Source organism: Bubalus bubalis, chromosome 7, assembly GCF_019923935.1.
Source record: "Bubalus bubalis isolate 160015118507 breed Murrah chromosome 7, NDDB_SH_1, whole genome shotgun sequence".
Taxonomy (NCBI): Eukaryota; Metazoa; Chordata; class Mammalia; order Artiodactyla; family Bovidae; genus Bubalus; species Bubalus bubalis.
The window spans coordinates 80,724,187-80,738,440 of record NC_059163.1 but is presented as its reverse complement, the minus strand read 5'-3'; the positions used below and the strand labels follow the sequence as shown (position 1 = coordinate 80,738,440).

The 14,254-nt window shown below is 38.4% G+C and overlaps 1 protein-coding gene across 9 annotated transcripts in view; it reads left to right on the top strand.

The window, feature by feature from the left end:
- The window catches only part of ABCG2 (ATP binding cassette subfamily G member 2 (Junior blood group)), a 123,805-nt gene extending 111,161 nt beyond the window's left edge, over positions 1 to 12,644 (top strand). For 8 of the 9 annotated variants that reach the window (XM_006042277.4, XM_006042278.4, XM_006042279.4 and 5 more), the window contains 6 exons: positions 4,110 to 4,199; positions 5,670 to 5,794; positions 7,030 to 7,184; positions 9,000 to 9,089; positions 9,918 to 10,000; positions 12,438 to 12,644. In XM_006042277.4, coding sequence (XP_006042339.3) covers positions 4,110 to 4,199; positions 5,670 to 5,794; positions 7,030 to 7,184; positions 9,000 to 9,089; positions 9,918 to 10,000; positions 12,438 to 12,585 — 691 coding nt within the window. In that variant the 3' untranslated portion in view covers positions 12,586 to 12,644. 9 annotated transcript variants of the gene reach the window in all.
- The last annotated feature ends 1,610 nt before the right edge of the window (positions 12,645 to 14,254 follow it).

Here is a 14,254-nt window from a genome sequence, read left to right as displayed (position 1 = left end):
AGGTTCGTCCATGTTGTGGCATGTGTCAGAATTTCTTTTTAAAGACTGAATAATATCCATTGTATGGATATACCATATTTTGTGTATTGATTTATCCGACCATGGGTACTGGTTGCTTCTGCCTTTTGGCTTTTGTGATTAATGCTGTTATGAATATGGATATTCAAGTAAATATCTGTTTGAGTCTCTGCTTTAAATTCTTTTGGATATACACCCAGAAGTGAGATTATTGGATCATTTGGTAATGCCATTAATTTTTTGAGGAGCTGCCACCCTCTCTTCTATAGCAGCTGTACCATTTTGCATTTCTACCAGTAGTGCTCAGGCCTGTAGTTTTTTCCCAACCTCACCAACACTTATTTTTTTGTTTTGTTTTCATTAGTGGGAGATGGTATTTCACTGTGGTTTTGATTTGCATTTCCCTAATGATTATTGTACTGTTGAGCATCTTTTCACATGTGCCTTGACCATCTATGTATCCTCTTTGGAAGAATGTCTGTTGAAGTTCTTTTTTAAAATTTTGTTTATTTATTTATTTATTTTTGGCTCTTCTGGGTCTTCGTTGCTGCATGGGTTTTTTTCTAGTTGCGGCAAGTGGGGTTACTCTAGTTGCGATGTGTGACTTTCTTGCTGCAGTGGCTTCTCTTATTGTGGAGCGTGGGCTTTAGGGCACTTGGGCTTCAGTAGCTGTGGCTCCTGGGCTCGAGAGCACAGATTCAGTAATTGTGGTGCATGGGCTTAGGTACTCCACAGCATGTTGGATCTTCCCAGACCAGGGATAGAACCTGTGTCTCCTGCATTAGCAGACCAATTCTTTACCACTGAGCCACCAGGGAAGCCCTATTGAAGTTCTTTTACCATCTTTTTAATTGGGCTTTTAAAAATTGTTGAGCTGTAAAATTCTTTGTATATACTAGATATGAACCATTAACAGATATAAATTTGCACATATTTTCTGCCATTCTGTGGGTTGTCTTTTCTTTCAGTTGTTGTGTCCTTTGATGCACAAAAGTTTAAAATTTGACATAGTCCAGTTTATCTGGGGTTTTTTTCTTTTGTTTCATCTGTGTTAATTTCTTTTTGATTTTTGATTTGTTTGACATGGGGTGGTGGTTGGGACTCAAGTTTTTTCTGTTGTCGGGTTAGTACTACCTTACCTGGTTTTGGTTACAACAGCTGTTAAAGCTACATTTCCTGATGAGACTTCTTGCCTGGAGAATCCCAGGGACGGGGGAGCCTGGTGGGCTGCCGTCTCTGGGGTCGCACAGGGTCGGACACGACTGAAGTGACTTAGCAGCATAGTCTGAATAAAGGAGCTGAGCAGAGTGGAAGACTGTAGAGTTCTCCTTGGCTTTGTGTTTTAAGAGCTGTTTTGGGCCAGGCATTGTCCTCTGGGCTTTATATCTGGGGTCCTCAGGTTACCCTTCCAGCCAGAAGGTTGGATGGTTTTATCCCCATTTCACTATTAGGCAAAGTTGCAGTAGCTTAAGTTGAATCTGTTTTGATATTTGGGAAAGGGTGACTGTTAAGAAAGAACAAGCATAAAAGTCAGTGCCTCAGGTAAAGTAAAATATCTCTTATGTGGCAGCAGATCATGAGATAACTATTGGAGTTTCATTTTCTTTCTTTCCAGAGTTATCAGAGTCATTGTTTTTCTTTTTATCTTTCCTGAAGGATGGGCTCTTCTCTGACCTGTTTGGAAACTTGTTAGTAATAGGCAGTGTGTACCCTTTGTAGATGCTGTGTTTTTGTGAAGCACAAAGCACAGATTCCTGTAATCACAGGAATCTAGAGCCTGTGGGGCTTTTGTGTTGTGTAGCAGGAAGCATTTGGAAAAAGAATATTGGGAAACCTGTCCTCAAGTGGAATTTAAGAAATCTGGATATTAAAGCTCTTGGTAAAAGAATCCAGAAATATAGAAGATCCTTAACTGTTTCGTCAAATGTTTTCTGGAAAAATAGAGCATTGGAGCTATTTTAATTTGTATCTTTGACCTAAGCTTACTGCCACTTTTTATCATTTGAAGTTGCCCTGGAGGCCACTGTGGTTTGGTTCTCCTTTTTGGGAGTGAATTATTCCAGAAAAATGTTCTCTGTGTTCTTTTTCTTAACCTGTATAATCATGTCTAGAATATGAGCTCTGTGACCTAACAACTACCTTACAGAGCTGTGGAGATAGCTAAACAAATCATAATTAATTAAGGGAAAAGTTACTTTAAGAATATTTGAATCAATAGACAGATATTACAGACATGACTTGCCACCTTGGAAAGAACTGGAATACATTAAATTCTTTAACAATAAAATTACTTAGTATAAAATAAATTGTCCTGTGATTTAGAAGAAATCTCATTATGTGCTAGTTCAAAATCATTGTGAACATTATTGTGCTATTAGATGTAACACTGAGCAAATGAGCTGAATAGTGCCGTGTCCCCCTTTCTGAACGCACCTTTCACGCTGATGTTAGGCTTATTTGTGTATGGCAAGTAGCACACTTAGCTTCACAAGTAGCATAGTTGCTTGTGTTGTAGGCCTGGCTATTTCCCATTTCTTTATTGTATAAACATTTACTTTTAAAACAACCCCAGTCCCTAAGCTCTTTAGTTTGGGAGGAGGAAGTGTTGAAAACAATTACTGACTGTCTACAGACTCTTTTTTTTAAGGTCATATACTTGGGTTTACCTTTTTAAAAATTCTCTTGTATCATTTAAATGACATGTCACCGCATCTCTTTTAGTTTCAACTCACATTCTCAATGTCAATTAGATCACTTGGTTAGGAAGGAAAGCTCAGCAGTGTTTCAGGAGTATTGGCATGCTTTCATAAAATTCATGTATCTATCCAAGCGTGGATTAACTGAGTACTTTCCTTTTTAAACTTCTATTATTTTACTGACAGAGAAGCATTAATAATCTTCTTTTTCTCCCAGGTACACAAATTAATTTTTTCTGTATGAGCATTCTTTTTTGTTTTCTGTTTTGAGCTCATTAGAAAGAGACCCCATTAGCAGGGGGTGGTCAAGGAGAGTATCAAGGCTGTGCTGGTGGTCGTGCAATGGATGTGTGATCAGGTGTTGGTCAGTGTTTCCCTCCACTGGCTTTCGCTTTGCCTTATCTTCGTTTTTTCATTACTTGACTTTTTAAAAAGTGGCTGATAGAGGTTTTTAACCTTTGCAGGCTTTATTTGTCTCACTGTTTCTCTGTTCATACTTTAAGAACTATAATTGGCATATTGTTAGTTAAAATCCAAGGTGATAGTATTTTTATGGAATACTTAATTGTCAGCTTGACTGCCACAGACTGTGTTCTTGCTAAGTTGCTTGAGTTGTGTTTGACTCTGTGCGACCCTATGGACTCTAGTTGCCAGGCTCCTCTATCCCAGGGATTCTCCAGGCATGAATACTGAAGTGGGTTGCCATGCCCTCCTCCAGGGGATCTTCCCAACCCAGGGATCAAACCAATGTCTCTTATGTCTCCTGCATTGGCAGACAGGTTCTTTACCACTACTGCCACCTGGGAAGCCCTGGTGCAAAGACCCACAGACCCGGTGGCTTAAACCACGGAAATTCATTTCTCGCAGTTCTGGAGATAAGGTTGCCAGTATGATCAGGTTCTGAAGAGGATACTCTTCATATTTGCTGCCTTCTTGCTATGTTCCTGCATGGCAGAGAAGGAGAGCTCTGAGGTCTCTTCCTTTTCTTCTAAGGGCACTAATCCATAGTGAGGCCACTAATCTGTAGTGAGGCCCCTACCCTCATGAGCTCATCTAAACCCAACCAGCTCCCAGTGTCACCATCTGTAAATGCCATCACACCGAGAATTCCAGCTTCAGCATAGGACCTGGGGAGGATGCAGTTCAATCTACAGCAAACTTGGTCGTGAATTTCAGACTGTGCTATGTGGAGTCCCAAGGGTACCACTATGGAGACGCAGGGGTATGGGAGTGACCTGAGGGGCTCATGCTTCCCTCTCTGTTTTAACCAGAACGGTTGTGTGTTTAATGTGTTAAGATATCATCTGAGGGAAGAATTTTGCAGGAAGAAGAATGACCTGAGAATGTTTAATTGACCGCAGTGCTTTGGCTTTTGTTCCCTTTCTCACATCACAGAGCCGGGGTGCTCTTCTTCCTGACGACCAATCAGTGTTTCAGCAGTGTGTCAGCCGTGGAGCTCCTGGTGGTGGAGAAGAAGCTGTTTATGTGAGTAGGTCTCTGTTTCAGGAATGGGGCTGCTGGTCAGACTGGTCACATCCAGAACTGGGCCATGGCTTGGTTCCTGGGGATTACCAGTGTTGACTGAGAAAGAGCAGCCAGAGTCTGGGAGGAAAACCATGAGCACATGGGGCCTGATACAAAAGGGAGAAAGGAGTTTCAAGATTAGGGCACCGTCCACAAATCTACATGCTGCAGAGAAAGCAAGCAATAAGAGGCTGAAAAGGATCTTTTGTTTTTAGCAAATAAGAGGTTGTGATCACTGTCACAAGAAAAGTTTGAAGGACTTGGTAGAGAGAAGGTAGTGTGTTGAACAGTATATTCAAGGTGAGGAGGTAAAGGTGACCAAGAATACAGACCAAGTCTTCAGTGGAAGGGGGAATGAAGGAGCCAGAGAGCAGCCTTAAAAAGTGTAAGCTGTTTTGTTTCTTCGGTTTTTCATAGTTGGAAGAGATTTGCGTATTTACATGTTAAGGAAAGGAATCATTAGAGACCGAAAGAATGAAGATCTTGGTGGAATAGTTTGGAATTACAGGAGGAAGATCTCAGGAAAAGGAGGGATCTAGAATCTAAGAGGGGTGAAAAGAGAATTTGATCACTGACAGGTTGGCAGGCACTGTGGCTGGCAGGCATGATCATGGAAAGAAGTGTCATTTTATTTTTTTATCATGAGAGGGGAAGAAGTAAAAGAGATGAGTGACCCAAAGCTGCATTTGAGGCTTAGAGAACAGCAACAGCACCTTCTTCATAGTTAGAAGCAGGGAGAAAGGAACCACTGAAATGAGCTCCTGACAGGCTGGCCTTCAAAGAGAGCCAGGGTCAGGAGAAAGGGAGGTGATGCAGGACCTGTTCCCCCAGAGTGGGTGTTCAGAGGCAAACTGGCCAGCATTCAGAGGGAGTTCTGCAATGACAAGAGGGGTCATTGCACAGAGCCTTGGGGGATGATATCCCAGGGAAGGTGCACACGTGAGACGTGCCTGATGCTGATCGGGAAGAAGGGTGGTAGGCTAACCTTGAAGATGGGGACACAGTAGCTATTAGACTTCTGGTAGCAGTGGAAATCTGTATGAAAGTGAAAGTCACTCAGTTGTGTACAACTCTTTGCCACCCTGTGGACTATACAGACCATGGAATTCTCCAGGCCAGAATACTGCAGTAGGTAGCCTTTCCCTTCTCTAGGGGATCTTCCCAACCCAGGGATAGAACCCAGGTCTCCCGCATTGCAGGCAGGTTCTTCACCAGCTGAGCCACAAGGGAAGCCCGAGAATACTGGAATGCATAGCCTGTCCCTTCTCCAGTGGATCTTCCCGACCCAGGAATTGAACCCCGTCTCCTGCATTGCCCACAGATTCTTTACCAATCCCATCTGTATAGCAGGGAGGACATCTGTATAGCAAATGGTTTAATCTCCTGGTCTTAAACTAATGTAGGTTGTATGATGTGAATTTTTGTTTCTAGACATGAATATATCAGTGGATACTATAGAGTGTCATCTTACTTCTTTGGAAAACTGTTATCTGATTTACTCCCCATGAGGATGTTACCAAGTATTATATTTACTTGTATAACATACTTCTTGTTAGGTAAGCAATAAGACAAAAGATGTGTGTCTTTAGTCTTGGATGGGAGGGGACTTTCTGTAAACATGCTTTGGTTCTCAAAACTATAAATCGAGTCCTGAGATTAGGAAGCATCTGTTCATTATGCGTATTCTGAAATAACTGTTCTCCTAGGAGATTTTTGTCAAGGCTTTCTCCAAAGTAACTTTTAAAACTGTTTATAAAACTATACATATAGACATACTGTGTGTTATATACAACAAACATGGAAATAATTCCTAAAACTACTTTAAACTATGTAGGAGGAGCTGGAGCTGGGATATTTATTACTTACCTATTTATATTTTTATTTTTGTGTATGAATATATAAAGATAATGAAGATAGTGACTTCTGGGGCTTACTGGTAATAAAATATTTGTTTGATAGATGTAGAAAGATTGATTTGTGCATTTTGTTTAGACTATACCCCAGGCTCATTGTATCAGAATTCTCTTTTATTTCTCACATACACAGATGCCCACACACACAGATATATACACACTCCAAAAATATTTCTTTTTTGACAAGGCACTACTGATTGAGTTTAAACTTCTGTTTTACAAATAAGAGGGTGTATCATAAAGAATCAGGCATAGAACTTAGATTCTTAAATTCCTATCTGGTGTCCTTATGGCTGTTCTGAAGTCTTCAGATTCTTGTTTGACCCATAGTGTTAGCCCATTTTAGTTTATAAAGCAGTCTTATGAAGCTTATTTAACCCCACCCTCAATCCCAGAGTCATAGGGTGATTTGTCTTGGGAGACTTGGATTATGGACCCACTCCCCCAGATTTTAAAACCACTGAGTGGTCATATAATCCTGACCTTACCATATAATCCTGAGCATTACCATATAATGCTTTTATAGCAAAGAGTGAGTAATGTGATGTCTAGGTAAAATGAATGTGCTCTTGGCAAGTTTCCTTCTTAGAAGAGAAAGCAGTAGAATTCTGGCTAGTTGTTTACAGCTCTCCATCTCAGGCACTCATAAATTATTAATAATTACAAATAAAGAAGCAAGAGCATTACATGGAAAAGTGCTTATACAGTGAGCATAAAAAAGAAAATTGCATATAACTTTGTACGGTTATATTGTGTGGTTGGATGAAGGATGAATTTTTTCACTGTGATAGTAGTTTTTCAAAGTATTACAATGTTTTTTAAATAATAAACAGTCCCTGATAGACAGTGTTGGATTAACCCCCTCTCTGTTCCCTAAGGACTGAAACCAAAGGTGGAGGCCTTCTTCATCATGATGTTGACCCTGATGATTGTGGCTTATTCAGCTAGTTCCATGGCACTGGCTATAGCAGCAGGTCAGAGTGTGGTATCTATAGCAACTCTGCTCATGACCATCTCTTTTGTGTTTATGATGGTAAGTACAAACTGTGCTTCCCTGAGGCATTATGATTTCCCCTTTTCCTACCCCCAAACTTGCCTATCTTGTAAGATCTGCTTGAGGATTCTGTACATCGGACTCTTTGCTTCAAGGAGGCTGTATATTGAAATATAGCTTATATTATTAGAGAATGTATCAGCTTTTTCTTGATCTCACCCAGCTAGCTTTGCTACTGTTCTAATACAGTTATTAGAACCTTAGTCAATGTATTGTTACTAATGAGCTTTAAAAAGAGGCCTCTTGGTGACATACCAGCAAAGCTCGATAAATTGGAACTTTGAAAACCCGAAAAATTTTTATTTTTAAAATTTAAAAAAAACTGTTAAAATGACAGGTCCATTGTCTGACTTTCCTGCTGGTGGGAGAGAACTGCTGGCTTGTTTAACTGGCAGCTAAGATGGTTTGGTTGGATCTACTACTCTCGAGGGGGAAACCTAAGTTCCATGAAAATAGAGCAACATGTGCATGGGTCTGTCTTGGGCCCCTCCTAGATTTTGAAAAGGAGTGTTTTAAAAATACTGAAAAATTCCAGTACTAGGACCTCTCCTTTCTGGGTTCCTGACATTTCTTTGTATCAATATATTTCTCTTTACCTTTTGAAAATAGTTACTTAATCCTAACCTTACATGGCCCTACATTTTGCACACACAAAGATGAATCAGTAGATGAAGGGAACCAGTTACTACTTTCTGCCACAAACATCAAATAAACAGAAACGTGTAGCCTCTTTACTTCATACACATGCCATTTCTGGTAGAGTAGCAGTACATGTCTTTAAAAGGTAGGTATTAGCACAAACTCTTGCCAAAGTTTAATTCTTCCGTTATTGAGTTTGAAAACTGCCAATCTAACCATTATTGAGAAAATGGGCAACGTTATGTATGTTTTCTATAGTGTCATATAATATATAAGGTGTTCTTCAAAATTAAAATGTTTTATTTTATATATTAGATACTTTGATTTGTTATTATTTAAGGATTTGTATTATATATAAAACTTTAGAAACTACTCATAAGACTATATTTTACCCAGATATTGTGTGTTATGCATTACGCACTTGGTTAGGTCAAGTTCAAAGCTATGTGGTCACACCAGGAACATTGTCATTGTTATGTCCATCCCAGCATACCTTGTGCCAGTTAGAAAGTGTTTTATGTGAACATTTTCTCATGTACCCATCTCTTGCTGGAGCGGTTATTTCTGGAATCTTCATTGTAATGCTCCTTTTTGCAGCTTTAAATTAAGGAATTGACCATATTTTATGCTGTGCTTTACCACATTATGCTGTGTACCAGTTCCAGCCTTTGGGTTATTTTAAGCATGTGAACTGAACCCAGAATTATTCCTAAAGTCATACAGAGATAGAATGTAAACCCTTGTAAATAACAAATATTACTGTGTTACAGAAATTGGGGCCGTGAGGTGCTCAGGATACATTCAGGTGTGTTTATTGGTGGGAATATATAGTTGGTTGTATCATTGCAAATCAGTACTATTCACTTTCCATTGTGTGCAGTTACAGAGAAAGTAAAAGCCTCAACAATTAGAAATCTCTCAATTAAATAAAATGTATATTATAAATATATTTAGATCCCTAAACAGCCTCAGCTCCAGAAAGATATACACGTACAAAGAGGATAGGGTAAGTCTTCAGAGTAGTGGAAAGAATTTCAAAGAAGAGTTGTCCTTAGCAGTATTCACCCGACTGTCAGGGACTTAAAGAGGCTATTTGCTAGAATTCTTCATGAAATCACGGCACCAGATCTGATTCTTGGTATTTGTTTTTTGTAGATATTTTCAGGGCTGTTGGTAAATCTCAAAACCGTTGTGTCTTGGTTGTCATGGCTTCAATACTTGAGCATTCCTCGATACGGCTATGCGGTATGTTCTCCTTATCTGTCACCGTGCTGGTTCATTATCCCCATGCTGGAAACAACCAGAATAAAGCCTCTCATGTCCTTGGCCATGAGCTGTGCAAGTTTTAGGACAATGAAGGAGAGTTTCCTATTAAGCCTTGGGTCAAGTTGATAATCACCTGGGATTTCTCTAGTCACCTTGCGTCTGAGGGAGCTGAAGAATTGGGATAACTCATAGTTACGGACAAAGATTGACTAATTGATATAAAAAAATACAGTGTTTCAGTTCATCAAAGAAATTAATGAGAAGATGAAGGCCTAGAATACGTATTTTAAATTGAAAGGGAAATTAGAATAAAAAACATGTCATACTCACAGCTACTATTGACTTTAGAAAGCTAATCAACTCCAGAGAAAAATGTGCCTTAATATAGTAAAATTAAATTTCTAACTCCTAAGAATTATAACTGATTTTGATGAGAACAAACAAGAAAAATACAAAGATTGTTACTATAAATGAACAATAGTCATTGAGTATCACTGTATCATTTTGATTATAGTACTATGGGGTTATAAAAATGGGGAGAGAAGAAGGAAAGAGCTATGGAATAATATAGCCAGAGATCTCTCTTCTTGGTTTTTGTATCAGAGCCCCAAATCCCAACCCTAGGCCTCTTGATTGCCAGGAAAAATAATTTTAGTTGCTTTGGTATGACAAAGACTGTGAATGTGAAACTTTGTTTTTAGAGATAACAACAGAGATTAAACTTAGTGGACATAATTGTAATAATTCTTTGGAAACCTTTTGACATTTAAAACTATTTTCTTTATCCTGCTCCCACTTATGTTATAGGCTTTGCAGCATAATGAATTTTTGGGACAAAACTTCTGCCCAGGACTCAATGTAACAACAAACAATACCTGTAGCTATGCAATGTAAGTTTGCGTTCAGTGTCACAATGGGTTTGCTTACTGTTGTGGTATGATACAGAAATACCACTGGGCTGAGGAATCCTTTCACACACTGACTTCTCTGAGTCTGAATATTCTCATTTATAAAGTGAGTTATCCACTAATGCATGAAAAAGTGCTCTACAACTCCTGGGTATTCTATTTAGGTCAAAATTGTATTTTACTTGGAGAACCATTTCTTATGTGTTACTTGTTTGGGGTCTTTTAAAAGATCCTTTTGCAGTTTGGATTGTGGGTTTGGATTTCTATTTTTCAGAACATTTGAGTTTGAAATGAGAGCTGCTTTGGTATTTTTACCAAGCCTTAACAGTACTGGAACTGTATGGATTATATGAAGTGTATGGACCCATGAATTTAGGATTCCTGTGAGCTCAACCCACGGCCAGGGTGAAAGAGTTAGTTGCTCAGTCGTGTCTGACTCTTTGTGATCCCATGGACTGTAGCCCGCCAGGTTTCTCTGTCCATGGAATTCTCTAGGCAAGAATACTGGAATGGGTAGCCATTCACTTCTCCAGAGGATCTTTCTGACCCAGGGATCAAACCCAGGTTTCCTGCATTGCATGTGGATTCTTTACCATCTGAGCCACCAGGGAAACCCAACCCATGGCTAGTAGTAAGAGCTAAAACGGCATTAGGAGTGGGAGGGAACATATTCCTGCCCCAGTCTGGCTCTTGCCTCTTCCTCCTGTATCCAGGAGACAACATGGAATCAAAGTCTGCACAACTTTTTTTTTTTTTTTTTGACTGACTTGGAATTCTCCCTACTGAAGGATGTTTCCTCTAAAGAAAGGAACATATATTTCAGTAAGCTTGAGAAGGGAATCTCATTTTTTTCAGTATAATAAGAAAAACAGATTTTAATAGAAATAAAGGTATTATTTTAAAGTTAAGTAACATTTCCTTTTGATGATTGTTGTTAATGGTTTGATTTTGATATATTAATTAATGAGAGAAAAGAGAATGCTAGTATCCTAAATCTCATGAATATTCAAGTGGGTTAGAAGTAATTCTTAATAATAGGACAAATTGCTATTTAGAAGTATTGCCAGAAAACCTCTATGAAGAGAAGCTTTCCTTATCCTGCCTACTCCCTTTCTTTTGATATGAGTATAACATTTTTTTTTCAATCTGCTGAATTCCAAGAGTAGCAGAAAAATGGAATCAGGTAATAATTATGGTTGTGCCAGATATTTTTAATACCAGCTGCTTTTCTTTTCTTTTTAATTTAAATTTATTTATTTTAATTGGAGGCTAATTACTTTACAATATTGTATTGGTTTTGTCATACATCAACATGAATCTGCCACGGGTGTACACGTGTTCCCCATCCTGAACCCCCCTAATCAGGGCTACTCCATCCTATTCTGCTCTGTTCCAGCTCCCACTAAGGCATACCTGATAATCTGACCTGCTGGTAATGTCTTAGAGCCGAGCATCTGTGATGCTCATTCCAGTCTTGGTGTAAGAGCTGACAGAGTGTGACTCTGGTAGGAGACCTCTATTCACCTATTCCCCTAGTTTTAGAACTCTCAGCCTGTGTTTTTTCTTTTTTTTGGTATGGCTGATTTGCGAGTAATGAGCCCTAAAAACAGCTTTGGTCATCTTTGTAAGTGCCTTCAGTATCATCTGCTAAAGCTGAGACTTTCCCCATCAGGCGTTTGTGAAAAATTACTTGATAAATGTTTCTGTCCTTTGAAGAGAGGCAGGCAGCATCATAGACTTGGAAACCAACCTATTTGGGGAGACTAGCAACTTGATTCAAAGTGTGAATCTGTGAAGTTGACCAAGTTCCTTAAACTTTAGTCTCCTCATCTTTTAAATTTGGGTTGTTTTAGGGATTAACTAAACTATCATATGAGAGCTTCCCAAGTGGCACACTGGTAAAGAATTCGCCCGCCAATTCAGGAGACACAAGAGATGCAGGTTTTATCCTTGGGTCAGGAAGATCCCCTGGATAAAGAAATGGCAACCCACTCCAGTATTCTTGCCTGGGAAGTCCCATGGATAGAGGAGCCTGGGGGGCTACAGTCCATGGAGTTGCAAAGAGTCAGACATGACTTAGCAACTAAACACATACATCCACAAACTATTATAAGCAGGTTGCTTCATAGTATCTAACAGAATTATAAGCACTCAATGACTATTTTCTGTATATTTTTATGATGCATATGACTGACCTGTGAACCCCTGTTATATCCCAATAGAATAGAACGATAAAGCTAAAACCACATACACATACACACACCACAAAAACCCTCTAAAACTGTTTTCTATTATAAATGAAGGGATGGTAATTTAAGACTTGGTAACCTGTAGGTTTCTTTAAGGAACAGTGAATATATTGAGTAAAATTTGACAGATGCTAAAAATGAAGTTATATTCTTTTTCTGTTGAATTTCAGATGTACTGGCGAAGAATTTCTGACAAACCAGGGCATCGATATCTCACCTTGGGGCCTGTGGAAGAATCACGTAGCCTTGGCATGCATGATTGTTATCTTCCTTACAATTGCCTACCTGAAATTGTTATTCCTTAAAAAATTTTCTTAAATTCCTCTTTAATTTCAGTGATTTACCCCCAATTAAAAAGGGACTTTTTGATTTTCATATCCAATGAAGTTTTTTTGGTTGTTTTCATCTTTTTATTTACTTATATTATGCCAATGTGTTTTATTATTTTTGGTTGTCTTCTTTTCACTTGCCTCATACTGTTGTAAAGCAAGAATTATTTTCAACAGAAACATTTATAGAAATCACAATGAACTAAATTATACCTGAAAAAACCCAAGTCATAAACTAGTGATATTATGTACTACATATTAGTTCATCTTGTCAGATGGTAACCATAGGAAAGAAATCTACTTTAATTTATTGACCTGAAAAAGAAATGAGTTCTAGAAACGTGTGTCAAGTTACTAATATATCTGGTATTGGTATCCTTCCCTTTAAAATGAATAGGCAGGTTAGTTGCCCTCCAGTTTCAATATTATATAAACCTATGTCCTCTATTATCTTATAAATAATAAATAACAAATATATTGATGCTGTAGTAGAAGTATGAAATCCAAACCATGCTGGAAAAACACAGTGTCATATATAGATAAAAAAGCCTTTCTAATAGAAAGCAGTTTGATAAGCTTTTTAAGGTTATTTGAATTTACTAAGGTTTCCCTCTAGTGGAATTAGAGTATCTCAAGAGTCTTAGCTGGGTTTTGGACCCAGGTGTAGAGGGCCAGGATTCTGGCGACTTACCCTTTTTGAGTTCAGTAGTCTGTAATCTTGGTGTGCCTCATAATCTCTTGAGGAATTTTGCTCCAACACAGATTTCAGGGTCCTTTGAGCCCTGCTGCATTGTAATCGCCGGGATTACCTGTGTAAAGAACTGTCCACGGCAGGATTTGGTAATTCCCATGATCTTTCCCAGCTCTGACAATTTTAGACTTCTCATAGAAGAACTGTTACAACTGGCTCTATACAGGGTTTTTACTTTCCTACATATACACCTCATATATTTACACATCTTCTCTTTATTCTAACATTTACCAGTAATAGGGGAGTGTTTTAAACATTTTTTATAAGAAAAGGTACTGTCCAGTGAATTATAAAAGGAACACAGCTATACAACCATTAATCCGTATCAAAAAATAGAACATTATTAGTGCACAGAAGCCCCCTTGGGCTTCTCTCCCAAGACTACTTCTCCTTTCTCTCTGGATTATTTTTGAAATGACACTTGTGCACTCCTGTCTGTTGCTACTATCAGATTATCACTACAGCTCAGTTTTGTGTTTCTGTGTGTATAAATATATCCTTAATTAAGCCCCCCACTTCCTTATTAAAGGAATAGGTTATTAATATAAGCTATTCATTTTGTAATTATTTTAGTTTTATAGAAAAGTTGCAAAAATCATGCAAAAAGTTCCTGTATATCTTTTGCCCAGCTTCCTTTAATGTTAACATTTTGTGTACAATGATACATGTCAAAACTAAGAAATTAACATTGGTACATTACTTTTAAACTATACACTTTATTCAGATTTCACTACTTTTCCATTAGTATTCTTTAATTGTTCTAGCATGCAGTTCAGGATATTCTGTTTAATTTATTCCCTTTTTAAAAGTAAATACTTTTCAGTATTGGAGGAAGTAAGTGAAGCTGAGGAAACAGTGTGTAGACCCGCTATGACCGGTCATCTTGGAATATCATTTCGTGTCAGTG